Source organism: Pempheris klunzingeri, chromosome 13 (genome assembly GCF_042242105.1).
Source record: "Pempheris klunzingeri isolate RE-2024b chromosome 13, fPemKlu1.hap1, whole genome shotgun sequence".
Lineage (NCBI taxonomy): Eukaryota > Metazoa > Chordata > Actinopteri > Acropomatiformes > Pempheridae > Pempheris > Pempheris klunzingeri.
Genome location: NC_092024.1, coordinates 9,879,282 through 9,903,030, shown reverse-complemented (window position 1 = coordinate 9,903,030; position 23,749 = coordinate 9,879,282). Strand labels below are relative to the sequence as shown.

At 41.7% G+C, this 23,749-nt stretch overlaps 1 protein-coding gene and 1 long non-coding RNA gene across 2 annotated transcripts; both read left to right on the top strand.

Moving 5' to 3' along the window:
* The first annotated feature begins 15,878 nt into the window (after window positions 1–15,878).
* LOC139211481 (uncharacterized) lies at window positions 15,879–16,361 on the top strand. The gene is made up of 3 exons (XR_011585284.1): window positions 15,879–15,993; window positions 16,126–16,200; window positions 16,307–16,361. It is a non-coding gene; the product is annotated as an uncharacterized lncRNA (long non-coding RNA).
* Window positions 16,362–17,360: 999 nt separating this feature from the next.
* Window positions 17,361–20,992, top strand: LOC139212117 (adhesion G-protein coupled receptor G2-like). The gene is made up of 11 exons (XM_070842586.1): window positions 17,361–17,468; window positions 17,594–17,747; window positions 17,833–17,958; window positions 18,051–18,161; window positions 18,258–18,297; window positions 18,431–18,531; window positions 18,607–18,728; window positions 18,810–19,075; window positions 19,168–19,258; window positions 19,342–19,625; window positions 19,704–20,992. The coding sequence occupies exons 2-11, from the start codon at window positions 17,601–17,603 to the stop codon at window positions 19,793–19,795; spliced, it is 1,380 nt and encodes a 459-aa protein (XP_070698687.1). The 5' UTR covers window positions 17,361–17,468; window positions 17,594–17,600; the 3' UTR covers window positions 19,796–20,992.
* Window positions 20,993–23,749: the final 2,757 nt, after the last annotated feature.

Sequence of the window (23,749 nt, the reverse complement as noted above, 5' to 3'; positions counted from 1 at the left end):
TGCAGAAGCATGTGTGCACACGCCTGTGCATGCACAAACACACATGGCTGCACAATCACATGCCCTACTTCCTCTGCAACCTCAAAAGCCCACTCTCCCTCTTCATATCTCATTTTTTATATGCATGTGCACATGCATCTATTAAAACCCTCCCACACACACACACTGCCTGTCTCCCACCAAAACATTCCCAGCATGTGAATCCTGCCTAGAAACTAGAAAGGAGGGATTTCACTCACTCCAACTGGACATGTTCCATGGCAACCGCATCCTGACGGCGAGCCAGTTAGATGAGACATGTGCGGCACACTGACCCAATGGCGGAGATCATACTGGAACAGTGACCTGATAACAAAAGCGAGCTTGCTTCATCGCCCTCTCTGGCACGCCTCGTGTCAACAGCAGCTAAAGACAGCCACTGTGCAAACGTGTATTTCTGTCCTTTATGTAAATGGTAGTATTCTTGGCATTTTCCCCAGGATCAGAACCAAAGAATTTGACAGCATCTGAAGCTTAAAGTTTGAGTAACACACACACATTCACCCATCTGTGTAAACCTCCTGTGGGAAGAGCGTTAGGTTTGTGATGATAATCAGAGTCATCTGTTGTTTTTTTAAAGTCAAGTGACCCGGAGAAATGCAGTATCTGACTTGTGTCTCCTTCAAACAGTAAACAATGCATATACAAGTACAACCCAGATGAGGAATAATAGTAAATGAGTGTCTTTAAATGAGTGTTAAAATGTGCGTTTACCTGTCTACCAGTCATTATATGAACTGCGTTATAACTGATGTTCATCTGTTCTGGGCGGAAACACAACAGTCAGCAGATAAATGGTGAAAGTGTGTTCTTTTCCCTGCCAGTCTAAAACCCCTGACAGGTCCTCTCAGGTGAAGACTGATTGAATAATGCAGCAGGTGTAGAGAGGTGGAGCAGGGTAATTTTGTGCTTGAACCCAGCCTCCTTTAGGAATTGTGACGGCAAGGCTACTTATGAAGCAATGACACCTGATCTCACTGCCGTAACTGAGAGCACCGATACAAACGGCCACCTTTGTGAGGGCTGTCTGGTAATCATAAATCCCCGTCTGGCCGTGGATGACTGGCCGAACCTCACACTCTCAAAGTGACTCAGATACAAAAGTCTTTGTTATTGTGGGGGATCATTCCACACTTAACAAAACTCATTCTCAAGAGATACACACACAGATACAGAAGCAGCAGTTGAGGATCCCTCTGTGAATGAGGTCATCCCATCAGAGAAACTTACTGTAAGGATCACCCCCCTTGTTTTTGTTTCCAGTCGTCTAGATGACTGAGGACACCATCACTCTGGCGGTACTCTATATGCTTCTTTTTGTCAACAAACACCATGTAAAGACCAAAGCCGACAATGAATTATCTATGTAATCGAAGCCTGATATATCTTGTTTCTCTGTCTCAGACCTCCATTGATGTCTGAAAACTATTATTGTTGTTAATTTTGAGTCAATCGCACATTACGAAAACCAATACACCACTGAAATCCCCAGCAAACGTGCTATATACACTATTTGAGTGATGTTTGCTAAATGCTATGATGGCCAGTTATTTAGGCCCTAAAATAACTGGGCGCCATAGCATTTAGCAAACATCACTATCTTGGCTTTTTTCTTTTGATTTAAAGCATATATTTGTGACCTGTTTTTAAAGATGAATGTCTTCAGTGCATAGGCTTGGGACTGAGTGCCGCAGACAAGGTAAGGGAATTAATGGTGTAATTTAAGCCTTAATGTGTCATTTGGCATTAAATGGGGGAATGACTAAGAGAATGAATTTTGTTTAACAAAACGCCTGTTAGGGAACTATTTCTTCATGCTTGATCGACTGTTTAACCTTGTCGTCTGACCCCTGTGATGCTAACCATGGTCACCACACAGTATCAGTGCAGTCTGCAGCTTAGACATGTTTATTTAATTCCTCCACTATTCCCAGAAAAGAGAAAAACTGGGAGTTGAAACTATTGTGGCATGTGTAACTCCTCTACACGAGCTGACCCTTTCCTGAACCAGCCACCACTTGATCTTCACTGCAGGCAACGCAGCATAGAACTGCACAATACATTGTACTTTATATTATGGCTGAGACACACCGGCAGTTCAGCGATTCACAGACTGCAGGTGATGCTTTCATGTCAAGCGAGAAGAATCAATTGAAAGACAGAAGCCTGTCTTCAAGTTTCTCCAACGCCCGCCGGCTACTCGGAGGCAGGAGTCGTCTGGAAAAACTCTGGGCTTCGCTTAATGAGACTGACTGGTGTGTCAAGCTGTTCTGCTCACTCTTTAGAGAATGTGAGGGTGTATGCGTGGCAACAGCAGCACCAGTTGTGCACAAACATGCACACAGTAGATAAGATTGGATAACCGCGTGGGAGAGCTGACCGGTTATCCAACCCTCACAAAGGGACCCTGTTTAATCTGCTCCACACATTAAAGCCACGGCACCTCAAAGCAGGCATGTCCTAACAACTGTGGACATGACTCGGCCTCTCTCTCTGAAGTGATATGGCACAGCGGTGTCCGCGGCCATGCGGCAGAGAAGCAGAGCATGAAGACTGGGAGGCTGCTCACCATGAATGAGTCAATCTCACACCAGGGTTATGACAATCCAAAGAGCCCCCAAAACCCAACACAGCCCTTGAAGCGCACACAAAGGGCTTTTCTCCACCATTAAAGGCGTCACACTGGCCCTTCAACACTTTGAAATGCTGATATTGTTTTCTACAGGATTTTCGTCATGCTTTCAACATGAAATCCCCAGAGGTAATAATGAAAAAGAGATCAAATAAATGTAACAAATGGCTTAATATTTAATCACTGTTGATCATTAAACAATTTAAATAAAAGTTGATTACAATCAGCGTTCTGGCTTTTGAACCAGTTCAGAGCCACCACAGCTGTAACAGGATTTATTTATTTGCGACTTAATTAACTGTAGATGGCTCAAAGGCTGCCTGCCGCTGCGTGGAGGTCCAGCTTAGAGGCCTGTAAACAGTGTGTGGAAAAGCACCATTAATGGCATCTATCATCAGCTACTAATTATGGTGCCCGTGGGCCCGACTGGATCCTGTTTCAGCTTTGGGCTCCAGCCACCAAACACTTAGCATTCATATTTAATCACACCTCATTATCCACCAACAATGTAGGAAGGAGACAGAGACCTTACCTGATACGCCAGACAGACACAGTCAACATACAGACAGAAAAGAAAATCTCACACACACACACACACACACACACACACACACACAAACCGTCACCTGCAAAGACAAACAGAAGCAGCACATGAATGCCCCCCCCCCCACTCCCGTCAAAGGACGTTTGGAAAGAGGTCTCTGCTCTTGAAGTGACTCAACCTCTTTGATGAGAGGCAGCGCCCCAATTCTGTGCTTTCTCAGCAAGTTGGTCCTTTCATGTGAGATCCTTTTCTTTTCAGCCTTTTCTGGTTCAAAGAGCAGCAAAAGCAAACGGAGGTTAATCCTTTATCCTCACAACAACCGCTGGTTTGTTGCTGGGTTATCAGCTTAGAGTCATCGTGATGTCACACTCTTCAGGTGTAAGAAGTCTCATGTTGGACATCAAATATGACTTTGGTCTCCTCAGGCCACCTGCCCTTGTTATTGTCATGCAGGTGAAACAATATACACCAAGTCATGCTCTTCACTTGTCGTGTAACGGAGACTGTTTTTTATGATAAGTTATCAGTGTCAAGTGTTTCTTTTGATTTGGCTGTATGTGTGTGTTTGTGTGTTCTCTCTGTGCTTCTATTTGTACGAGCAAAAGGCCAACATCGAGATTTAGCAGCCAGCTGGAGAGTTACTGTATCTGATGTGCTTCAGCAAGTCCTTTCAAGAGCCAGTCGCTGCAATTTGTACTTAACACTGGTGCGGATAATTATCCAGCACTTGCTCGTCCAGCTCTAGGACTCCAGCCAGCTGAAACTTTAGACGCTCCTGAATGATGCAGGAGCTATTAAACAAAAAACACTGCAATATCCTCTTTCTTCAAGCCGTGAAACAACAAATAAATCTAGTCCCTCGTGGCTGATTTCTCCCTTCATGATTTTATAAATCTGGGGGTGTAAATTAAGATAGCATATAATTAGTGTATACTAATTATCATACACCCACAAACAAACAGCAGGCCGGCTCAACACTGCAACCACAGACCATAAATAAAGGTTTGAAAATATAAAGTAACAATGATTAGCAATAATTAGCACTTTTAGGTATTTTAGGTATTTGATGAAACGTCTTGTGAATATATATAAATATAGACATATTTTCACAGATGTCATGTTTTACAAGAATATCTGTGTTTTTTGTATATCAGTTACATATCTGTGGAGTTGCATATTCCCTCCTTGTGACACTGTATGACACGCTGACCACGTGACCACAGAAAATGTGGACGATCAGTAGTTAACGAACAGCTATTTTTTTTTTTGCAATCTTTAGGCTTCACTATTCTTGGTTCAGAGCCTGGTTGTAGAAGTGTAAACAAAACATTTAAGAGTCATTTGACCCCGTGTGGGGACAAGTAATCAGCGTGTGGCCTCAGACACTGCCGTCTCTCATGTCTCATCACAGACTGGAGGCCAAGAGAGAAAGTCATCAACAGGCACGTACACATTAAAACTCCCCGAAGCATCCTCAAAGATACGCGTACATTCAAATGAATCCAGAAATACACAACTGTCATTTACAAGTATTATGACAAAAATACATTAAGCATTGATAAAGATAGAGTCCCCTTTCATCTGATCCAACCTTTGATTCATTTCATTTCATTTAGTAATGTTATTTTGTAATAACATTTTAAGAAAAAACTGAACCTTGTGATGAAAAGCATGCAACGGAATATGCTGAAGGTGTCACAAGCTATGACCTGAATTATTTATTCAAGAAAAGCAGCCTGATAGAAAATCAATCATTCAATCCTGATCTGATACACAGTCTGCTGAAATATTAGCTGTGGGGAAACATCATGTATCAGCCCATGAATGCTCCTTAATGTATAGTCCATCAATAATTTATACTCTGGTCTGAGAGTGTGTCAAGACTGTGTGTGTGTGTGTGTGTGTGTGTGTGTGTGTGTGTGTGTGTGTGTGTGTGTGTGTGTGTGTGTGTGTGTGTGTGTGTGTGTGTGTGTGTGTGTGTGTGTGTGTGTGTGTGTGTGTATACCTGTGTGTGCTGGAGTGGGGTGGGGTCACTACGTCCACTGTCTAGTCTCGGTCTGGAGGCCGCACAGCCTGTCATCGGGGCAGCCAGTAGACAGTGGGGGGTCACATGGGTGAAGTGACCTCCAGGCAGCGTTACGTGAACCCCCTCATGGCCTGTGATGAAGTCAGATTGCCTAATCCGCGGAAAACAAAAGTGCTGTCAGTCAGCCTGGACATGTCATCAACAACGGCAGCACCGGCAGCCTGGGAGAATTTCACCAGGCAGCGGCCCACTTATGGGATATTGATGATGGAAAGACGCCTGGCTTTTACACTACTACTGCTAATGGTCTCTAAGTGTTCACCAGTGAAAATGGACTATGTATTTTCTGCTCAGTTAAATAGGATATGCTCATTATGACCGCTCTCTGTGTTTTATTGTGAGTGCTTTTGATGATTGGTCTCCGAGTGTCATGTAACAATCAATGCCCAGCCTATGAAGCAGCAACATATGGGACGTCAATGTATGAAATGTATTTAGATGGGAGAGTGTCTAGATAGAAGAAACAAAGGAGGTCTGTGTTTGCTAATATGGATGGATTACATAAATCTCCTGAAATTATAATCCATCTCACGTGCAGCGGGATGGTGTTTATCATTCTCACAACACTCTTGAATACTTTTCCCTCTGCTCACGTGTGACTAATGGGCTTTGTTTCCTGATTACTGTTTTGGTTGGTTGTTGTGGTACGACAACAAGCAGATCCAAAAGCGCCCCAATAGAATATTATTTTCACATTGTTTTCACTTAACTAGGGAAATACCATATTTGTCTGATGCACCACAACCTACTGTAATTTAAACTATTTACATACTGTCAGCAGTTGTTTGTTACACAGCTGACGATAAGCATCTCCAGTGAACCATAATGAGCTTTATGAATGAGATCACCACCCATTATGATGTTCAGCCACAACATGAGACCGAACAGGCTCTTTCGGTAGAACCCCCCTTTTGGAAATTTGCCCTCCTACTGAACACATCCTCTCCCTCCACTTCAGATGATGTCATTTCAACAGCTTTGTTATTCTTTGTGAATATTTAACCCAGATAAGCGAGGCTCAGACAGGATGAGCCATACAAGAAGTAGAAGGATGCGAAGAGATGTGAAAGCGGGAGAGAGCTGGACCACATTCCAGGAGTATGAGGTGACCGGGTGTTGACTGCCCCACGAGGAATCCCTTTGATAGTGCTCCTATCTGCCCAGCGATCGATACGTAGCACTGTGCTGATAAAAGAACACGGCTCACATCAAAGCTCGCGCCTGCCACGATGAGGGGGATAAGTAATAAGATGTCAATTATTAATGGAGGGGAAGGGTCCCCTTTCAAGTGGGAGAGAATTTAGATAATGAAAATCAAACAAAATCCATATCTTTCACAAATAACATCCTCAAGGTATTCAAGTCCTTTTAAAATTACTACTTTTATGAAGCCACTTCTCATGCAAAACAAAAGCTTGTGGAGCATGTAGGCAATGATGCTTAAACAAGAAACCCAGATTCTATGGATGCATTCTTGCATCAACAAAAAATGTAACCTTCTCGTAACCTTCAGACAACACCGTTCCACAGCTGGTGAGAGATTGAACCTGTAACCTTCACCTCCACATAACCCCGGCATCTGTCCCACCAAACTATGGATGCACAGATCCATACTCACATGCACGTGAACTTTCCACACCTCTCTGTGGCTCTCGATCAATATCTAACCCCCATTCCCAGCATAGTTGTTTTGTTCTTTCATGTTTTGATTCAGGTGGCCAACAAAGTTTTTCTGGTTTCAGCTGAGCTGACTTTTAAAATTCATGTCTTTTGATTCAGCTTGTCAGAAGCTATGATTTATTGATTGCAATGCCTGGTATAATCGAGGAAAAAGAGAGATTCCTGCACTTAGGCCCTCTCCATTGTTATTAGACAATGTATAGCCTCATGTTAAATCCCCCAATGTGGCTGGAATGTTAAATATTCATGGCAAAAGATGCCACATATGGATTAACATGCATATTTTATGTTGGCAGTCCCACGTGGCAAAGAAATGTACTGTATAGTGCCAATAGGCTTTGCAATAAAAACATCTTGCTCCAGTGAATTTTTGCCCTTTTCACTTTGCCCATAGGCAACTACTTGTAGTCTCAAGCAAGTATAATCACTAATGAACCTATGTGAGTGTTTCTGGGTTGTTCTTTCCCATGAAGTTCACATGAAAGCAGTTTTATTGATTTCTCAGTCCAGACAAATGTGCTGTGAAGTTTTCTCTCTACTCCCACCTCAGTCCTCATACCCCCTACCTCTGCTGGCGCAGTGTGTGCAAACTCGATGGAGGGTCATGTTTGTTTATTTCTATCCAACTAGTCAGAGAAATGAATCTCTAAATACACCGCTGTTTTGTTTTCCTCATTACTTCCCTGAAGACTGCTCACTGAACTCCTTGACCTTATCCTTTGAATAATAATTTGAATTTCCTGGGGAGATTAACTATACATTATACATAATACAGAGCTACTGTAAATATAGGTACGAGAATGCATTAATTAAAACTAACAAGCTTTGACAAGTGCCAGAACGTACAAGCAACGACAAGTAAAGTGAATCCCAGAGGCCTCGCAAATCCTGTAACTATACATTAATGTATTAATGAATCCTGTGGGATTCATGAAATCCAACATACTTAAGCCTATATTAGTTGGTAAAACAATCATAAATGTTTACAGCTGTAAAACGTAGCGGTTAGAGGACCAGTGACTCAGTGGGGGTGCGGAGGCCTCCCTGTGGAGTCTTCCCTGGTTGCCTTATCTGCTCCTTTTGACAGGCTAATGTGCTGACTATGGGACTCTCCAGCGCTCAGCAGGGAGCTCCTGTCCACCTGCAGCTTAGGACAGCCCAGGAATGATCACATTGCCTTCAACAAAGAGACCCCTCTGAGGTCAATCTGGGTGCCTATTTATGTGCTCCACATCAGGGCAGCAGCCAGAGAAAGCCTCTTTACAGTGACCCCGGGGGGCCTAAAGGATTCCTTTCCATCATCTCCTCAATTAAATCCAAATAATGGAAACACCAAGACATTTTGACAAGATGTAACCCATGCAACAGCAGGCCGATCAAAAAAAAAAGAAAAAAAGTATAATTTATCATGTTGAGGCTCATAAAATGAATATGGGCATTGCATTTACATATAGAGTAAAAACTCTGTAGGAAAGTCATTATACATATGTAATGAATGTCCGGATTTATAGTGGAAGTTGGCAACAATAATCTGGCATGTGTTCATGGACATATTTTACTGAATAAATTGTGTTATATCACATTGTGTTTTAGATTTGCATGTGGACAGATGAACTGATGTAATTCCAAGACAGTTCATAATCATGATGAGAAATGTTTCATTTACTTCCCTGTGCTAACATTCAACTCTTCATAATTATGGTATAGAGGCTCAGTCTGCTTTGCAGCGCTTGTTTCAACCCACTCGACTGACTCAGGAGATGATAAATGCAACTACTCATTCAATTCAGCCATTGTTGCTGCTTTTCTTTGAGTTTATGTCACAGCTAATTACAGTTTCCTTCAGTTATAGCTGTGTCTGCCATTTTAAAAAGTAAGTTAAAACACTATAAATTCATGTTATCAAGCTGCAGCGAGTCAGTATTGCCAGTCTGAACACAACAGTCACACAATATGTTTATGTTTTATATATATATATGTACTGATATACACTACTCACAAAAAGTTAGGGATATTCGACTTTCAGGTGAAATATATGGAAAATGTAAAAAGTGAATGCTACAGTGATATTATATCATGGAAGTAGGGCATTTAAGTAGAAGCATGCAATGGTAATTTCTTCTAAATCTTAAACAATTTATTTGAAGAAAAGCTAACAATAGTGGTAGGTATACCACAACAAAAAAATTTTCAGTGTCTCAATAAATTGGGATGTGGCCAAAGGACGTCCACTCCTCTCCTTTCTGTGACTCTTCCAGTCTCTGTATCACTGTTACAACCTCCTGATGACACTCTGTGACCCTCTAAGCTCAGTGAACACCTCCGTCTGAGGACTTCCTGTTTGAAGCCTCCAGTGTTGAGGTGCTGTTGATCAACTGTTAGGTGTCGTCTTGGTCTCATGATGTCAGAATGTGAACAGCACGATGAGGAGGACTGTTTAAATACCAATTCTAACTGAAGCAGGAAATGTATTGGTCGATTCATGGATCAAACCTGTTGTGAATTTTGCTGTTAAGCTTCTTGTTAGAGAACAGCAACTTGTGCAAAAAGTACTGAAACACTGAACAGTTGGACATGTGCATTCAAAAGTTTAGAGAAGGTCACATTAAGTTCACCTGGAAAGGTTAGAATGCATTTTAGGTTCATCCTGAAATTTCACCTGGAAGCCGAATATCCCTAACTTTTTGTGAGTAGTGTATATGTAATGATTTGTAAGGAAGCACAGAACCATTAGGAATAATTCCATTCAAACTGCCTTGAAGTATCTTGTATATGCCACACATATGTAACTCGACCGCTCTCTGATGAAATCATCAGTTCATGATGAAAGTGGATCTGTAGGCGTTTCCCACAGTGAGATCATTCCTGTATTTATTTGCTCCTCTGACTTACCTAGAAGGTATTTCAGAGACAGAATGAAGGGATGTGGTCAAGTATACTTGAACAAGTGAATAACTGCAATGAGATTCTGAAGATTAAAATGGGGTGGTATTCAGTTTTCATTCGACGTCTTTTTTTCACATAAATCTTAAAATTTAATCTCAAATAGATATTTTTCAGAAAAAAGGTGAAACTTCAACTAACAATAAGTTCACGTCTTAACCATTCCAAATATTTAAGTAAACTGTCTTTCAGCCAATATGTTAGTCTTTCTCACCACTCACAGCATCATTACCTGCACTCCCACATTGCCTTCCCTTTATTCCTCTCTTTTTCACACCGCTCTGACACTCATCTCCTAGTTCACACCTCTATTGTGATATCCAAGGTTTGTAATCTTGGCCCCTCTGGCACCCTCCCAGGCCCTTCACACCTCAGTGTGGCCTCCACACCCAACACCTGAAAGGAGATTAGCAGACCGCCGCCTCCTTCCTCCCTCCGCTTTACTCCTCACTTCCTCTCACTCTTCACCTTGCTCCAGTGTCGCCACATCGCCTCGCCGCTCCACCTTATCCCCCTCTGACTGGCCGGCGTAGAGGTCCAGGGTAAGATTACTGTACTGGAGTCGCTGGCCGGCAAGAAGAGGTAAGTTATTTGGTTCATGTGAAGGTAAGAGACACCCCCCGGCTGGGTGCAGACGCTGATGTCATGGCGAGGTGTCTCGGGGACGAGCTGCAGACCGGTGATGTCATAGTATGCTTGAAAATCTGGTGGGTTGGTGAAGGAGGAGAAAGGTTTATGAATGTGTTCAAATCTAGGCAGATGTCAAAGTCAGCATGGCAAGATACTAAGTGTTGATGCAATGATGCAGTAATCTCATCTGGTGCAACTCCTGTAAACTGGATGGAACAAATATGACTTCTATTCTTAGATTTTGCTTATTGTCATAACCAGCACTGCAGCTAAAAGTACTAAACATTTGAAATCACTAAAGTCCCTCCACTGGCAAAGGTGACCTTGAGTGAGACTACTGTAATTCTAAGATTGTGACGAATGCAACTTCAAAGATGTTCCGCTTCGGACGGTTGCAGTGTTCTTCTGTCCATGTTTTTGTTTGTTTGTTTGGTTGGGTGGTGGAGGTCTGGGGAGGCACAGTGCTGGCCAGTGTAGGGTGCCACCTGTGACCTTGTAAAAGAGAAGTGATGAAAAATTAATGTGAGAAATTCGACCGCTTGTCTTTTTTTTTCTTTCATTATTCAGAATCACCACAGTTCATAAATTATGTTTACTCCATATTTTGTCCTCATGCTCTATCTGACACGAAACAATTGTGTGGACACCCAAGGCCGCTGCTGTGGTTACATTTAGGTAACCGAAGAGCGAGCCGTGCCGCATTAAACTGATTTATATCTGAAATATTTTAGCCGCATGCCGATCGGGTTTTACACTGACGCTGTAAAGCAATCAGTGAGCTCAGCACTCCACCTCATCAGTCATGGTGACAGGCACAGTCTATGAGGTGAACAAAGAGTCATGGACTCTCACCAACACTGTACTACACGTTTAAAGACACCACAAAAAGGATTAGCTTTGATGTGTGCTTTCTGTACACGCCTATGAGTGTGAGTATGTGTTATTGACCAAAGGAGAAAGTGCACCGTTGACCCCCCTGTCCCACCATGCCATGGCTGACTGAGCAGCTCAGAAATAGCTGTGTACTGTAAGGGGCAGCTGTGATTGTGTGTGTGTGTGTGTGTGTGTGTGTACAGGCTCAAACATGCAAAGACAGCATAAACAGGTGTCTTGATCACATACACATAACCGCTAACATCCCACATTCCAGCACAAGGCTGAGCCCGCTCCTCCTTTTCCTCACACCCTTCATCTGAAACTCATAAGACTCCCAAACACTTTGATTGTGAGATCCATTTACATCAACAGGCCAATAGTGAAACATTAGTGGGAGGGAGCTCTCTGTCAGATAGTTATGGATTGTGCTGTATAGAGGATGAGGTCACCAAGCGAATGCATAGCTGCTCTGCCTCACTGTCACTTTTCTAATTGGAACGACAGGCTGGGTCATATCGCTCCCAAGTTCAGATCTTAATCTCCTCACCAGGACCGATGCCGGTAATGTTTTATGGCCAGTGGACATAAATATTGACGCACATATCCTGATGTATACGGGATGATGTGTAATATGAGGCTGTCCCTCTGTTATAGATGGCAGGTGATCTGCTGACCTTAATGATGACAAGTTCATGCACAGGACGCAGGGTGAGGGATATTGCTGCACGTGACAGATGTGTGCACAGGGGTGTGGATTTGGTCCACTGTGCTTTGCTATGGAGCTGCAGCATCGCTACCAGCTGTCGGCCTGGTAGGCTCCCTAGCTAGCCCCTGTCGAGAAAAACTCTCCAGCCACATGGCCAGATAAAGACTGGAGTCTTCCTCCACGTGTTAATAAAAACTCAGTGTCAGTGGTTCTATCTATGTTAGGAAGTCAGGAAAAAGGAGTCTTGAAAACAGGCTCTGGAAGCAGGCCGAATCTGGCGCAAACGAATTTGCTGTGTTCTCTCCGACACCAACAGCATAATCCATCCGCTGATCTGTCGGCTCTGGAGGCGCCTGGCAGATAAGGGTACCTTCTAGACTATCCACATTCCCTGGTCAGATTTCGCTTAGGGTGCACAAAGCTGTACAGGAACCCTCAACCTGTGGATAAGCGCATAAATCATACTGATAACATTCACTAACTTGGCACAGTCAGTGGGTGCATATGTGCAACGGCAACCAGCCTTTGAACTGAGTGCACAGTCTGCCAAACCACCCTCTAAGGCCTGCTCAGCCTGTCCTTTCTGCGCTCCTCACTGATGAGGCTACACATTGAAATAGCTCGAACCGGGGTTGCCTATCACATATAATACAATAATTTGGTTTCACATGGTGCGAATAACACAAACCCTCAATTATGTTCAAACAAAAGCACACATTTTTAAAACCCACTTTAAACAGGTTGAATCGCTGCTCTAAGCCCTTCAGCTGTATTAACAAAGATCAATAGATGAACATAATTAGTTAGCTAACAAGTTAACACAAATTTTAGGTATGTTTATAACACGTTTTACATGACACCCCCCCAACTGGTATGATGAAATCACTGGCAGCTGTTGACAGGCAACCAAATTCACCAGGGAAGCACCAAAATGGACGTCGACCACACAGCTCCATCGCAGTCCTCTGCTGTGCATGGTGGGAAAAACAGAGCTACAGCATGAGGGTGAAGGCTCCATTAAGGGCCATCAAATATTCATCTGCCATACGGCAATGAGCTCCTGGCTCTATCCCCACAGCATCGTGCAACAAACCACAAAGAAACCTGCTCCTGAAAACAACAACAGCACAGTGAAGAGCCTGCAGTGCAGAGCTAAGAAACAGCCTTAATTATCTTTGACCTCACACCAGCCAGCACTGCTTTACTTATTGATGAGCGCTCGCAGAACCAAAAGCAATTTACAAATCACTTAAAACACATGCTACAAGCATCATTAAGTCAATGGCTTATCGCTCTGCACAATACTTTCACATGACAAATTAAGCAAATGATGGTTTAATGGAGTTTGCCTCCTCACCTGTCCACATTATGCAGTGTTGACAGCAAACTAATGGCCACACCGACATTAATGAGGATAACAATGACATCACCAGACTGACCACATGGTTCAATACGTTGAGTTAACTCCAAACTGTCAATAAAAACTCCATCAATGAACCCAACCAGGCCTATCCAGACTGCGATCAGGTCTTAAATGTGTTTAGTGCTGCTGGTGGGGCGGTAATTGCCTTAGCAGGCTAGCAGGCTGGCTGTAACAACATTACCAACCCGTTAACAACCACAGAGGAGCTCGAGTTGTTCCTCTAAAGGCTCTGTCATCCGTCAATTTATGGTCAGTTGCAGTGTTGTTTATCTACAGGGCTATTTGTGCTGGTCTCTCATGTTTTAGGGTTGCTTTTTTCTTTATCAGTCAGTTGGCATCATTATGGAAGATCCTGCAAATGGGTTTAAGGCTAAAATGTGTTCAGCCATAAATCATCAAAACAAGAGAGGCTTAAAGTATTTAAGACTGTATTAAATATGAAAATGAAAGAAAGTTTTCACTAGGGGGCAGCATCAACACATTTTTGCAAACACCAAACTCTGAAGTTATTCAAAAACAGAAGGGATCACTGTTATTTAACATCAGCTGTGTGTTGATATCAGCCTTAAAATACAAAACTACTTTATTGCTTACTTTTCCAGCCAAATGGGATGTGAAAGTCATTTGTTTATCTCATTTACATCATAGAAGCCTACAGTATACAAGCCAATCCTTGTACTGTGCGAAAGCATAAACAGGATTTGCATTAATGAGCATCGGCGTCAAAAAGTGCACATTTTATTTGTTTTACTGACGGCCCTTACACGAAACTTTCCCTCAGCTTCAATTGTGGAATATTCAACACCCTTTATATGCAGGTCATTTCTCCCATCAGCCATCAGACTCTTAAACACCAGCATCACTGGCTGATGTTAATACACTGTTTTCCATCCATGTCATTCCATTCCTCATTCCTGTCCATACCTGTACATTTCTGAACCAAAGTGTAAATATCCCATAGTGTAAATATTTATTTCATCACAGCCATATATTTATATTTATATTTATTTTGCTATTGCTATTTTTTCTTTTACTATTGCTTCTTTTCACTCTCCCTGTTCTATTGTTGCTGCTGTAACATGAGAATTTCCCCCTATGGGGGATCAAATAAAGAAAAGTCTAAGTCTAAGTCTATCACACATATATAAAGTATATAAGTAACCACTTCAATTGTTTTATTTTATTCTAATTTCATTTTATACTATTCTGAAGGTAAACATTTGTCTCTATGTTCTATATTTATATGCATTCATGTGTATGTAGCACGAAGGGGCTACAACTCAGTTTCATTGTGAAACCCTGTGTTGTAAATATATTAATAATTTGATCCTGATACCTTGATTTACCTTCAAATATTCAAACCCACGACATCATCTTGTATTACTGGTTGTACCAGATAAGTTCTAAGTGTCTTAATTATCATCAGCTTGTCACTAAAGCGGGGTCTTTGCTGTTCAGGCCCCTCAGCTGTTGAACTCCTTACCTGGGATGTCAGGTAGGCAAACATAGGATCCTGTTTTCAATCTTCTCTGTAGCCTCACTTTTACCTCAGTGCTGTTTCTTAACTTTCGGTATTTGTCGAATCTTTTATGTGTATATATAACTATATGTACAGTATGTGTGTGTGTGTGTGTGTGTGTATATATATGTATGTATGTACACAGAGCATGCTAAAGATGAATGAATGAATTAACTGTTTACTTACAGACTTTCTAATTAAACTGTGAAATGTGGCATTCAGATGAGAGACTGCCTTCACTGTCTTCAATAAATCTACACCAAGTCCAGTTTCCTTTGACTTAGCACTTCTTGAATTTGTTCTGAAAAGCAAAACATCTTCATCAGAGGAAAAGAGAAGGCCTACAAGAGAGAAAGGCCATAGCACACGTGCCCAATGCTCAGTTGGAACACTTATTTCTTATTTCTGTCAACTCGGTCATCTGAATATAAGCTGTTTGGTGTGGGCCTATTTATGATAAAGAAAAATAATGATATAAACTAAATTTATCTTACTAAGTTTATCTGCAAACCCAAACAAACAAATGTACAGAAAATAATGCGGATAGACGTTGGTGTGAGCAGCACCTGTGCTGAGAACCACAGGTACAGTTCCCTCTTGTTCAAGAAAAGAGGACTAACTTAATTTGCAAGGTAAATCAGACAGGAAGAACATCAGGGTTATATGACTGAAGGGTGAGCAGCGAATAAGTGTGGAGAGAAAAGTGCCTCACTCAGGTAATGGAAACTGCTGCAGGGTTAGATACATAAAGATATATGCATCTTTAGATCATGGTCAGATAATCAACTGAATGCTGTCCCTACTCCCACAGGATAATGGTCCCACTGGGTGGAGAGCGTCGCTGGATGTTAGTAGTGGAGACAGTAATCCTGTTCTGTGGGATATTCATCAAGAGCAGCACATGTAAGAGCTCAGGTGAGTAAGTTTAGCAAAATCAAACCTGAAATAAATCTGTATTTCTCAACGCAATTTAGCATTTCTTCTACATGTTGTAGATTGTAACATACTAAATGCTATGTTTGTCATTTTGTAATTTCTTTCTCACAGACATAAATGACTGTACACAAAAAAATGTACTGTTTGTCAGCACCAAGAATGCAGATGTTAACATGTATCCTACAGGTAAGCTTGGTAACGCTGCTGAAAAATAACTGTCTTCAACTGAAAATTTAAAAGAAAATCAACATGATAAATAAATGACAAATAGTGATTTCACATCACATTTCAGACGTTGTCTATCGCGAGGCCAATGGAACTAAACTCTGTTTCAGTCTCCAGAAAAGTAATGCAGGTACAGTTCCTAATCGTTTTTTAGGTTTTTTCAGATTTGAGAACCACTGGAAATATTTATTTGATGCATGTGAGTGTAATTGTGTTTTGTGTTTTTAGATTGTTGTCAGAAAGAAGAGTTTGACTGCAACTTTAACATAACGGGAAGCGAAAATGCACGCAGCCTAATTCTGAATAAAGAGATTCTATCCAAACAAGATATTGTAGTGATTTCAGTGCCAACAATTGAATACACATGTATGCCGTCGATGTTCTACAAGAAAAAAACAGGTATGGCTGACAATAGAAAGAGAAAAGGAGAAGATATAGAGGGTGGAGATATAGAGAAAGACTTAATCTAGTTATGTCACTGCTTAACTCTTGGCATTCGTTGTACAACTGAGAGCCGCTCCAGCAAAATGAAACCTTTTTGCAAGTGAAGGCTGCTCACACAGAGTACACATTTGTACATAAAAGCAGGGAGAGATTGCCCTCTATTGGTCAAAATGTTTACTTTAACAAAAAAGTGACACTAAAAGTTTCCACGTTTCCTCTTTTAACCAATGATCGTATACACATTTCATTTTGTTGCAGGTTTCCTTTTGAATATTCACAACTGCTTGAAGGAAGCAGGTAAAACAACAGAAACCACCACAGCCTTCACTTTTCATATCAGCCACACATTTAACAGCAGCTGAAGCACAAGGCTCATGTCTAACAACGTACCATTTTTAATTGGTTTAAGGTAAAAGGAATTTGAGACTGAGCCAAAACTGCCCCTGCAGAGATATATCACACAATGATGAAGGAGCTTGCAAAGGTATTATCATTTATTTTTCTATTCGATCATATTACTTCAAACATATCTCAGTGATCGTTTTAACAATAAAGCCAAAGAGCATGGCAGGGGACATCAAATGATTCTGTTTGTGTATGTATGTGTGTGCACATGTGTTCTGATATGCAGGTTTCGCAGAGACAGACTATAACATAACCTTTTATGTGAATGAAACTGTACATTGTGTGCCCGGTAAGCCGCAAAGGAATGTTTCTACTACATCTTCATCTGCACCGCCCTTGGAGGGAAGTGATGGTTCCAGCATCAGCCTAGAACATGCAGTGTAGGTGTCTCCCTTCTTGATGGCAGTAATTCAGCAACGACATGTTACGCTATTGGACTTGGGAGTTGTGGTGATGATGAATGCAGTTTTCTGTAAATAATAAATTATTTGTGTTTCCATTATAGAATTATCATGAATAACCTCTCCTCCATGGTGGAAAATATGGAAAGTTCCAGCGCAAAAGTCTTAAGGATTGGCAATGTTATAGGGTTGATCACTAAACTCCCCCCCAAAAATCCTACCAAAATCAGCATTGGTGTTACAAGTGGTGATATCTTTGTATGCATTTATTTATTTGTTTGTTTATTTATTTATTAATTTAGTTAGTTAGTTAGTTAGTTAGTTAGTTTGTTTGTTTGTGTAGATGCTTAAAAATAGCACTGCTGCGGTGACGGACAGGTTGGTGGAAATCCCCGAAGAGGCCAGTGACTTGGCACTAAAAAGAAATGGTTCGTTTGCTGGAGTTCTGCTTTTCCCAGAAATGTATCAGGTAAGAGTGAGAACGTTAACACAAACATAATGATTACATAATTGCATCCAGAGCCTGTATCATGACTGTGAACAGTACTAAACTTTCAACAGGACGATCCCAGCAGCTCTTTTCTCAACAATGAGGTATTTGGAATTGAAATGGGAGCTGAAATATCCCATCTGTCCGATACCATAGACATTTGTTACAGGAACGTGAACAAGGTAAAAGACATGACAGCTAAAAGATGTTAATAGGTTAATAATAATTGGTGATGGAAAGACTGAGTGTACTGATTTTTCTTTTTCACTCGAATATAGACTGGAAAGGCAGCTTCTTGTAGGTCATGGGATGGCAAAGGTACTTCAACAATCTTCTTTCACTACTTTAAAGCTCAGTCAAAAGTCCATTATGTGACAGCAGGACTTGCGCTGTCACATCTCCTGCAGCCATCAATGTGAAAAAAGACTTCTTTTCTGCCTTGAAATTGTAGGAAAACAACCGATCTGGACCACAGATGGCTGTCAGACGAATGAGACCGCTGACAGCATCACATGCCAGTGCTCTCATCTAACATTTTTTGCAATACTGTTGGTAAGATGATGGTATTACATGTCATTCTTCTTTTATCATTTCACACATCATCTTACACATCGTTCTCTAAATCAGTCACCTCCACCTGGAAACATAAGCACTTCGGATTTTAATTCGCTGACCTACATCACATCAATCGGCTGTGGCCTGTCTGTGTTTTTCCTGGCTGTGGCTCTCTTCATGCATTTTCTTATCAGGTAAGGGACCACTGGGCAGCTTCTAATTCAAATGTGGTATATTAATGGCTTTCGCTGACACAGAACTAACTCACTCCACAGAAAAAGGAAAGCAGGCCAAGCAACTAAGATCCTGATCAACCTCTTTGTTGCCATGATAACCCTGAACTTGTCCTTCCTCACAAATGAGTCCATTGCCAACCTCGGGAACTTTGGTGCCTGTGTGACAATGGCAGCACTTATGCACTACACTCTGTTGGCCACTTTCACCTGGTTTTTCATCCAGGCTCTGCACTTGTACTTGAATCTATCGAAGCTCCCCTCTAACATCAAGCATTACATGATGAAGATTTGCATCACAGGATGGGGTAAGAGCTCTCAACCCGACATAGCTGAACAAAAGAATCATTACAATCATAGTAATAAGCATAACAAAAACATGCATTGTCTTTATCTTTAGTCACGCCAGCTGTAGTGGTGATTACTCTTCTTGCTTTGGGAAAATATGACTACATAGCCATTGTTACCGATGATGGGAATTCAGCAAAAATGTAAGCAACTCTTACTGACCTCAAAACTCATTTCTTATTCACAAAAAGAGATTTGTGTTACTGAGTGGATCATTATTTTATAGGTGCTGGATCTCTGATGCTGTTGTCCACCAGGGGGTGAACATTGGTTATTATGCTGTAGTGTTCATCTTCACCTTGACCATGTTCATCATAACTGTGCGGCAGATTCTTATCTTTCCTCACACAGCAGGGGGAACTAGGGACACCAACTCCATCAAGACAAACTCTTTCGCCATTCTGGGCCTGTTCCTGCTGCTCGGCATCACCTGGGCTTTTGCCTTCTTCAGCCACGGACCCCTGCTCATACCCTCCTACTATATATTCACCATGCTCAACTCCTTTCAAGGTACATGAACACAGTACATTCACCAGTCTTCATTTACTTTCCTATATGTATACATTTCTGTCTACCCTGTTTTCGCAGGTTTCTTCCTGTTTATCTACTATTACAATTCCAGCAAAATTAGAAAAGAGGAGAGAAGTACCACAGTCACCAGTAGCAGCACCGTGAACTGAAATGCACCCCCCGGGAATGGACAATGGAAATAATTTTTGTGTTATCCTGATTTTTTTCTTCTATGTTAACACCAGCATAACTGGTGTTTTCTTTTAAATGAAATTGTCTCTTGAATCAAATCAAGTCACGTGAAGTTAAATGGGGAAAGTAAGTGAGATTATTTTGACACAAGAGGGCAGCATTTCATTGCATGTAGTCAAGTAGATCCTCTGGTCAATAAAGTGCCTTGTGTTCTTGACTACCCTGAACTGAAATGGCTAATCTAGATTACCTTCACTAAGAAAACTACTCAAATGAGGCGAGCAGTGATGATGGAGACGGAGATGGAGTAATCTCCTGGGAGTCATCTATGCTGACGACTCCCAACAGAGGCCCCATATGACTCACTGTAAAACTTGCAGAATTGAGTTATGATTCACTGGGAATATATCACAGAGATCCAAAATCAAACCCTCAATCATACACAGGAATGCAGAGTGCAAGTGTTTAGGAAGAAGGATGTCACCCGTTTGTTGCTGATGTGGTTGTCATATGAACTGTGGATGGCAGAAGAAAACACAAGGCGAAGGGCAGTCTTGTCCCTCACACATTTTACAGCATTGGGGGCCGAGCTAGCCAGCTAGCGCTTTGCGTGCCTGCAGATAATTACCTTGTGCCTACAGAGAGCAGTATCAACTGAGCGGGGAGCCTTAACTGGCTAACAAGAAATGAGCTCATGGCTACCTATAGTGATAAGAGGCCTGAGGGCACGCCGTCATGTTAAAACTATTCTCTGAAATATGACTGTATTTAACCAGCAATTACAACATTTAATAAGTTAAACGTATCGTGTCTAACTGCATTATGTTAATCATAAGATCTAATGTATTCAATATGTTTTTTTTTAAATCAACATGAGTTCATGACAGATTACATTTTTAAAAATTAGCTGTGTTATGTAATTTTTGGATATAAAGATTTTTGCCTTCTTTGTTACTTCTTTTATCTAATTTGCTTTTCCATTGTACTCGCCTTACAGGAAACACTGTCTCTTTTTTTATTTAACTGATTATCATGGTGGCTTGTTAAGGTTTGTTTTGATCACATGGGGTATGGCTTGCTCTTTGATTGTCGGGAAGAAATATGCAAACCTTAAAACAAGTGTGTAACTGACATTGTCTGCTGAATTAAAGCGTAATAAAGTTTTTTTAAGTGGACAGAGAGTAGAGTTTCCTTATGCAGCACTGTGGGCGTGCAGGGCTGGGTAGTGACATTCAGACAGCAAAGCCTGTTTATTTATCTATGACTGATTAATCTTCTAAATGACCGCAGCGTGCCAGCCAAAATCTGGGGTAATTACTGCCATACACATCTGATTTGTGTTCGCTCCAAAAAAGGCCTTTCATGCAGAGCACAGCAGGCTTCTATGACATACCTGTGAGTGTGTGTCCATACGTGGGGCTCTCTAGGTAAGCCACAGCAAGGCTTCAACACTGCTGTTTTTTTACTAATTTACAAAATCAAAAATCAGTAAAGGCCCTCACACAGGGATTGTTATTTGAAGTGGGTTTTTACAACGCTTTAAAAAACAAAAATCAAGACATCTCTCAGAGAAGTATGAAAAGAATCCCTCGTGTTGAGGCTTCTGATGGGAACATTTTAATAAGTGTGCCAACCTAAATGATTTCAAAATGAGATGGGGGAGGAATGTTCAATTTCCACATTATCCCATAAAACCGTCTGTTAATAGTGTGAAAAATGTGGCCGCCAGAATAAAAGTTTAACGTGTAGATATGTTTCCTTTAGTGGAGGGAAACAGAAAACAATTTTAATTGCTCTCAGCCATAAACCATATGTATAGTAGTGGTTTGGAGAAGTGCCAACGCACTGGCATGCATCCTCAGATTTTTTTAAATGACACACAAAACACTGTCTCTATAATACTGCGATAATGGTGAGGGAAATCGTGGGTGGAATTCACTGCATGCCCACTAATAATAATAATAACAATAATAATAATAATAATCCTAATCATAATAATAAAAAATATAATAATAATAAAAAAGTATAATACATATTAATACAACAACATCATTACGACAACAACAACAACAGCAACACTGTTTCTAATCACAGCCAAAGCGTGAATAGCTTTGGTTTTATGATTGGCGTATTTCAGGTGCAGGAAAAGAGAGGGCTTTGCACGTGTTTTATTAAATGGAGTCTGGACTGAATCATGCCCTGTAAAAGCCAAATTGCCCATCTCAAATGACCTATAAAGCCTGAGGTCTTGTTCCTGGATCCTTGCGTGTCTGGAGGAAATATGACTAAGTCAAATATGGCCACCGGTATACCTAGATGCATCTTTTATTTAACTCAATATAAACGTATGGCGATATAAATGGCTTTCATCATTTTGGACTTACCATGAAGATCTAAATTTGACTCCTCCAGCTGGAATTTTTATTTTATGCACCCCTGTTTTGTCGTTTTCTTTGGGTCAAGGCAGCACACTTCCTAGCATCCCCCTTCTCCTTTCTCCTTTTTCATAAATCCCCAAAATGATTTATTCCCTAGTAACTTTGCTCGTGAAATTGATGTGGACCTGGGGCCTTTGTAGCGTCTGGTTTCCCTACTGGCTGCAGTAAAATCAGGCTGAGGTCCAGGCACAGGGCAGCGCTTGCGTGACTGAACGCCCCCCACCCCCTTTCATGTCACGATGTGGCCCCCAGACTCAAAGCACTGGCTGATAGATTTGAGGGCCCATAGTTAAGTGTGCAGATTTATGATGGGCGGTTGCTGCATGTCAGAGAGACTGTGTTACTTTTGCAGGGAGCACGAAATGAGGCCTCTTCCTACTGGAAAACAGGGGGGGAAAAATCCAAGGTGCTTTCAGGTTACTGGCCGTGACTCTGGGAACCCTCCAAACAACACATTGCCTTGTAATTCGGGAGTGGTGGCCAGATGGCTGCAGACACACACACAGCACCTGACTGTCTCTTGCCTGAGCTCTATAGCTCCGTCTTTGCTGTTCATCAACATCTTTCATCAGGTGGGGGGTGGGGGGTGGTGGTGGTGGTGATGCGGAGAGACTGCAGGGGTCACGAAAGGGGAGAAGAGGGGAGGGAGGGGGAGGTGACTGAGGGCGCAACCTGTTGAAACATTCACACTGAAAAGTTGACCTCTAGATTTCAAGCTACTCCTCCCTACAGTTGCCTGTCTCTTCTTCTCACGTCATGTGCAACAGCAGGAAGGATCATTCCCTTTCATGTCACGTAATGGGGTTCTCTTTGTCCCCCCGTGACCCCCGCTCACTCACCGCTGTGCGCAGCAGACAGCCTGATAAAGGAGGAAAACCCAAAAGACCTCTCACACTCTCAGGTCCGTCCATCAGACATCACCAGGTTTATCACGGCGCTGACATTTACAAATATGGGGTTTTGTTGCATGAATTTTATGGTAATTTTTGTTCAACCATATGAAGGGACAAATAATAACAAAAACAAGATGAGAATTATAGTGTAGTACACTATGTGGAGAAAACCACTGGTTAAGTGACTTTCAGTGGCAACAAGAAAAGTTGTATTTCACAGTTACCGCAGAGCTTTATGAGAAGACTGAATAAATAACAATAGTTGTCAACATCTAATATTACCACATGTGATTAATCCCATTTATATGCAAGGCTCTAGCATGCATGTCATTATATCATCCTTCGTTCTTAGAAGACTCTGCCGCCAGTATTTCACTCTCAAGTATTTCCTAATTCAAGCAATTTAAACAGACCTCATAACTACCAGTTTGGTCCCACACTTTAGAGATGAAAGCTCATGGTTAAGAAGCTAAAGCCGTCTGGATTCACTCACACTGTGCCTAGTTTGCTGGCCATTGACTTGGCTGTCGTTCGGCCTTTAAAATTCACACTTGGTGAAGTTGTGGTATTTGCTCCACACAAATGGCGCAGGCTTTCCCAC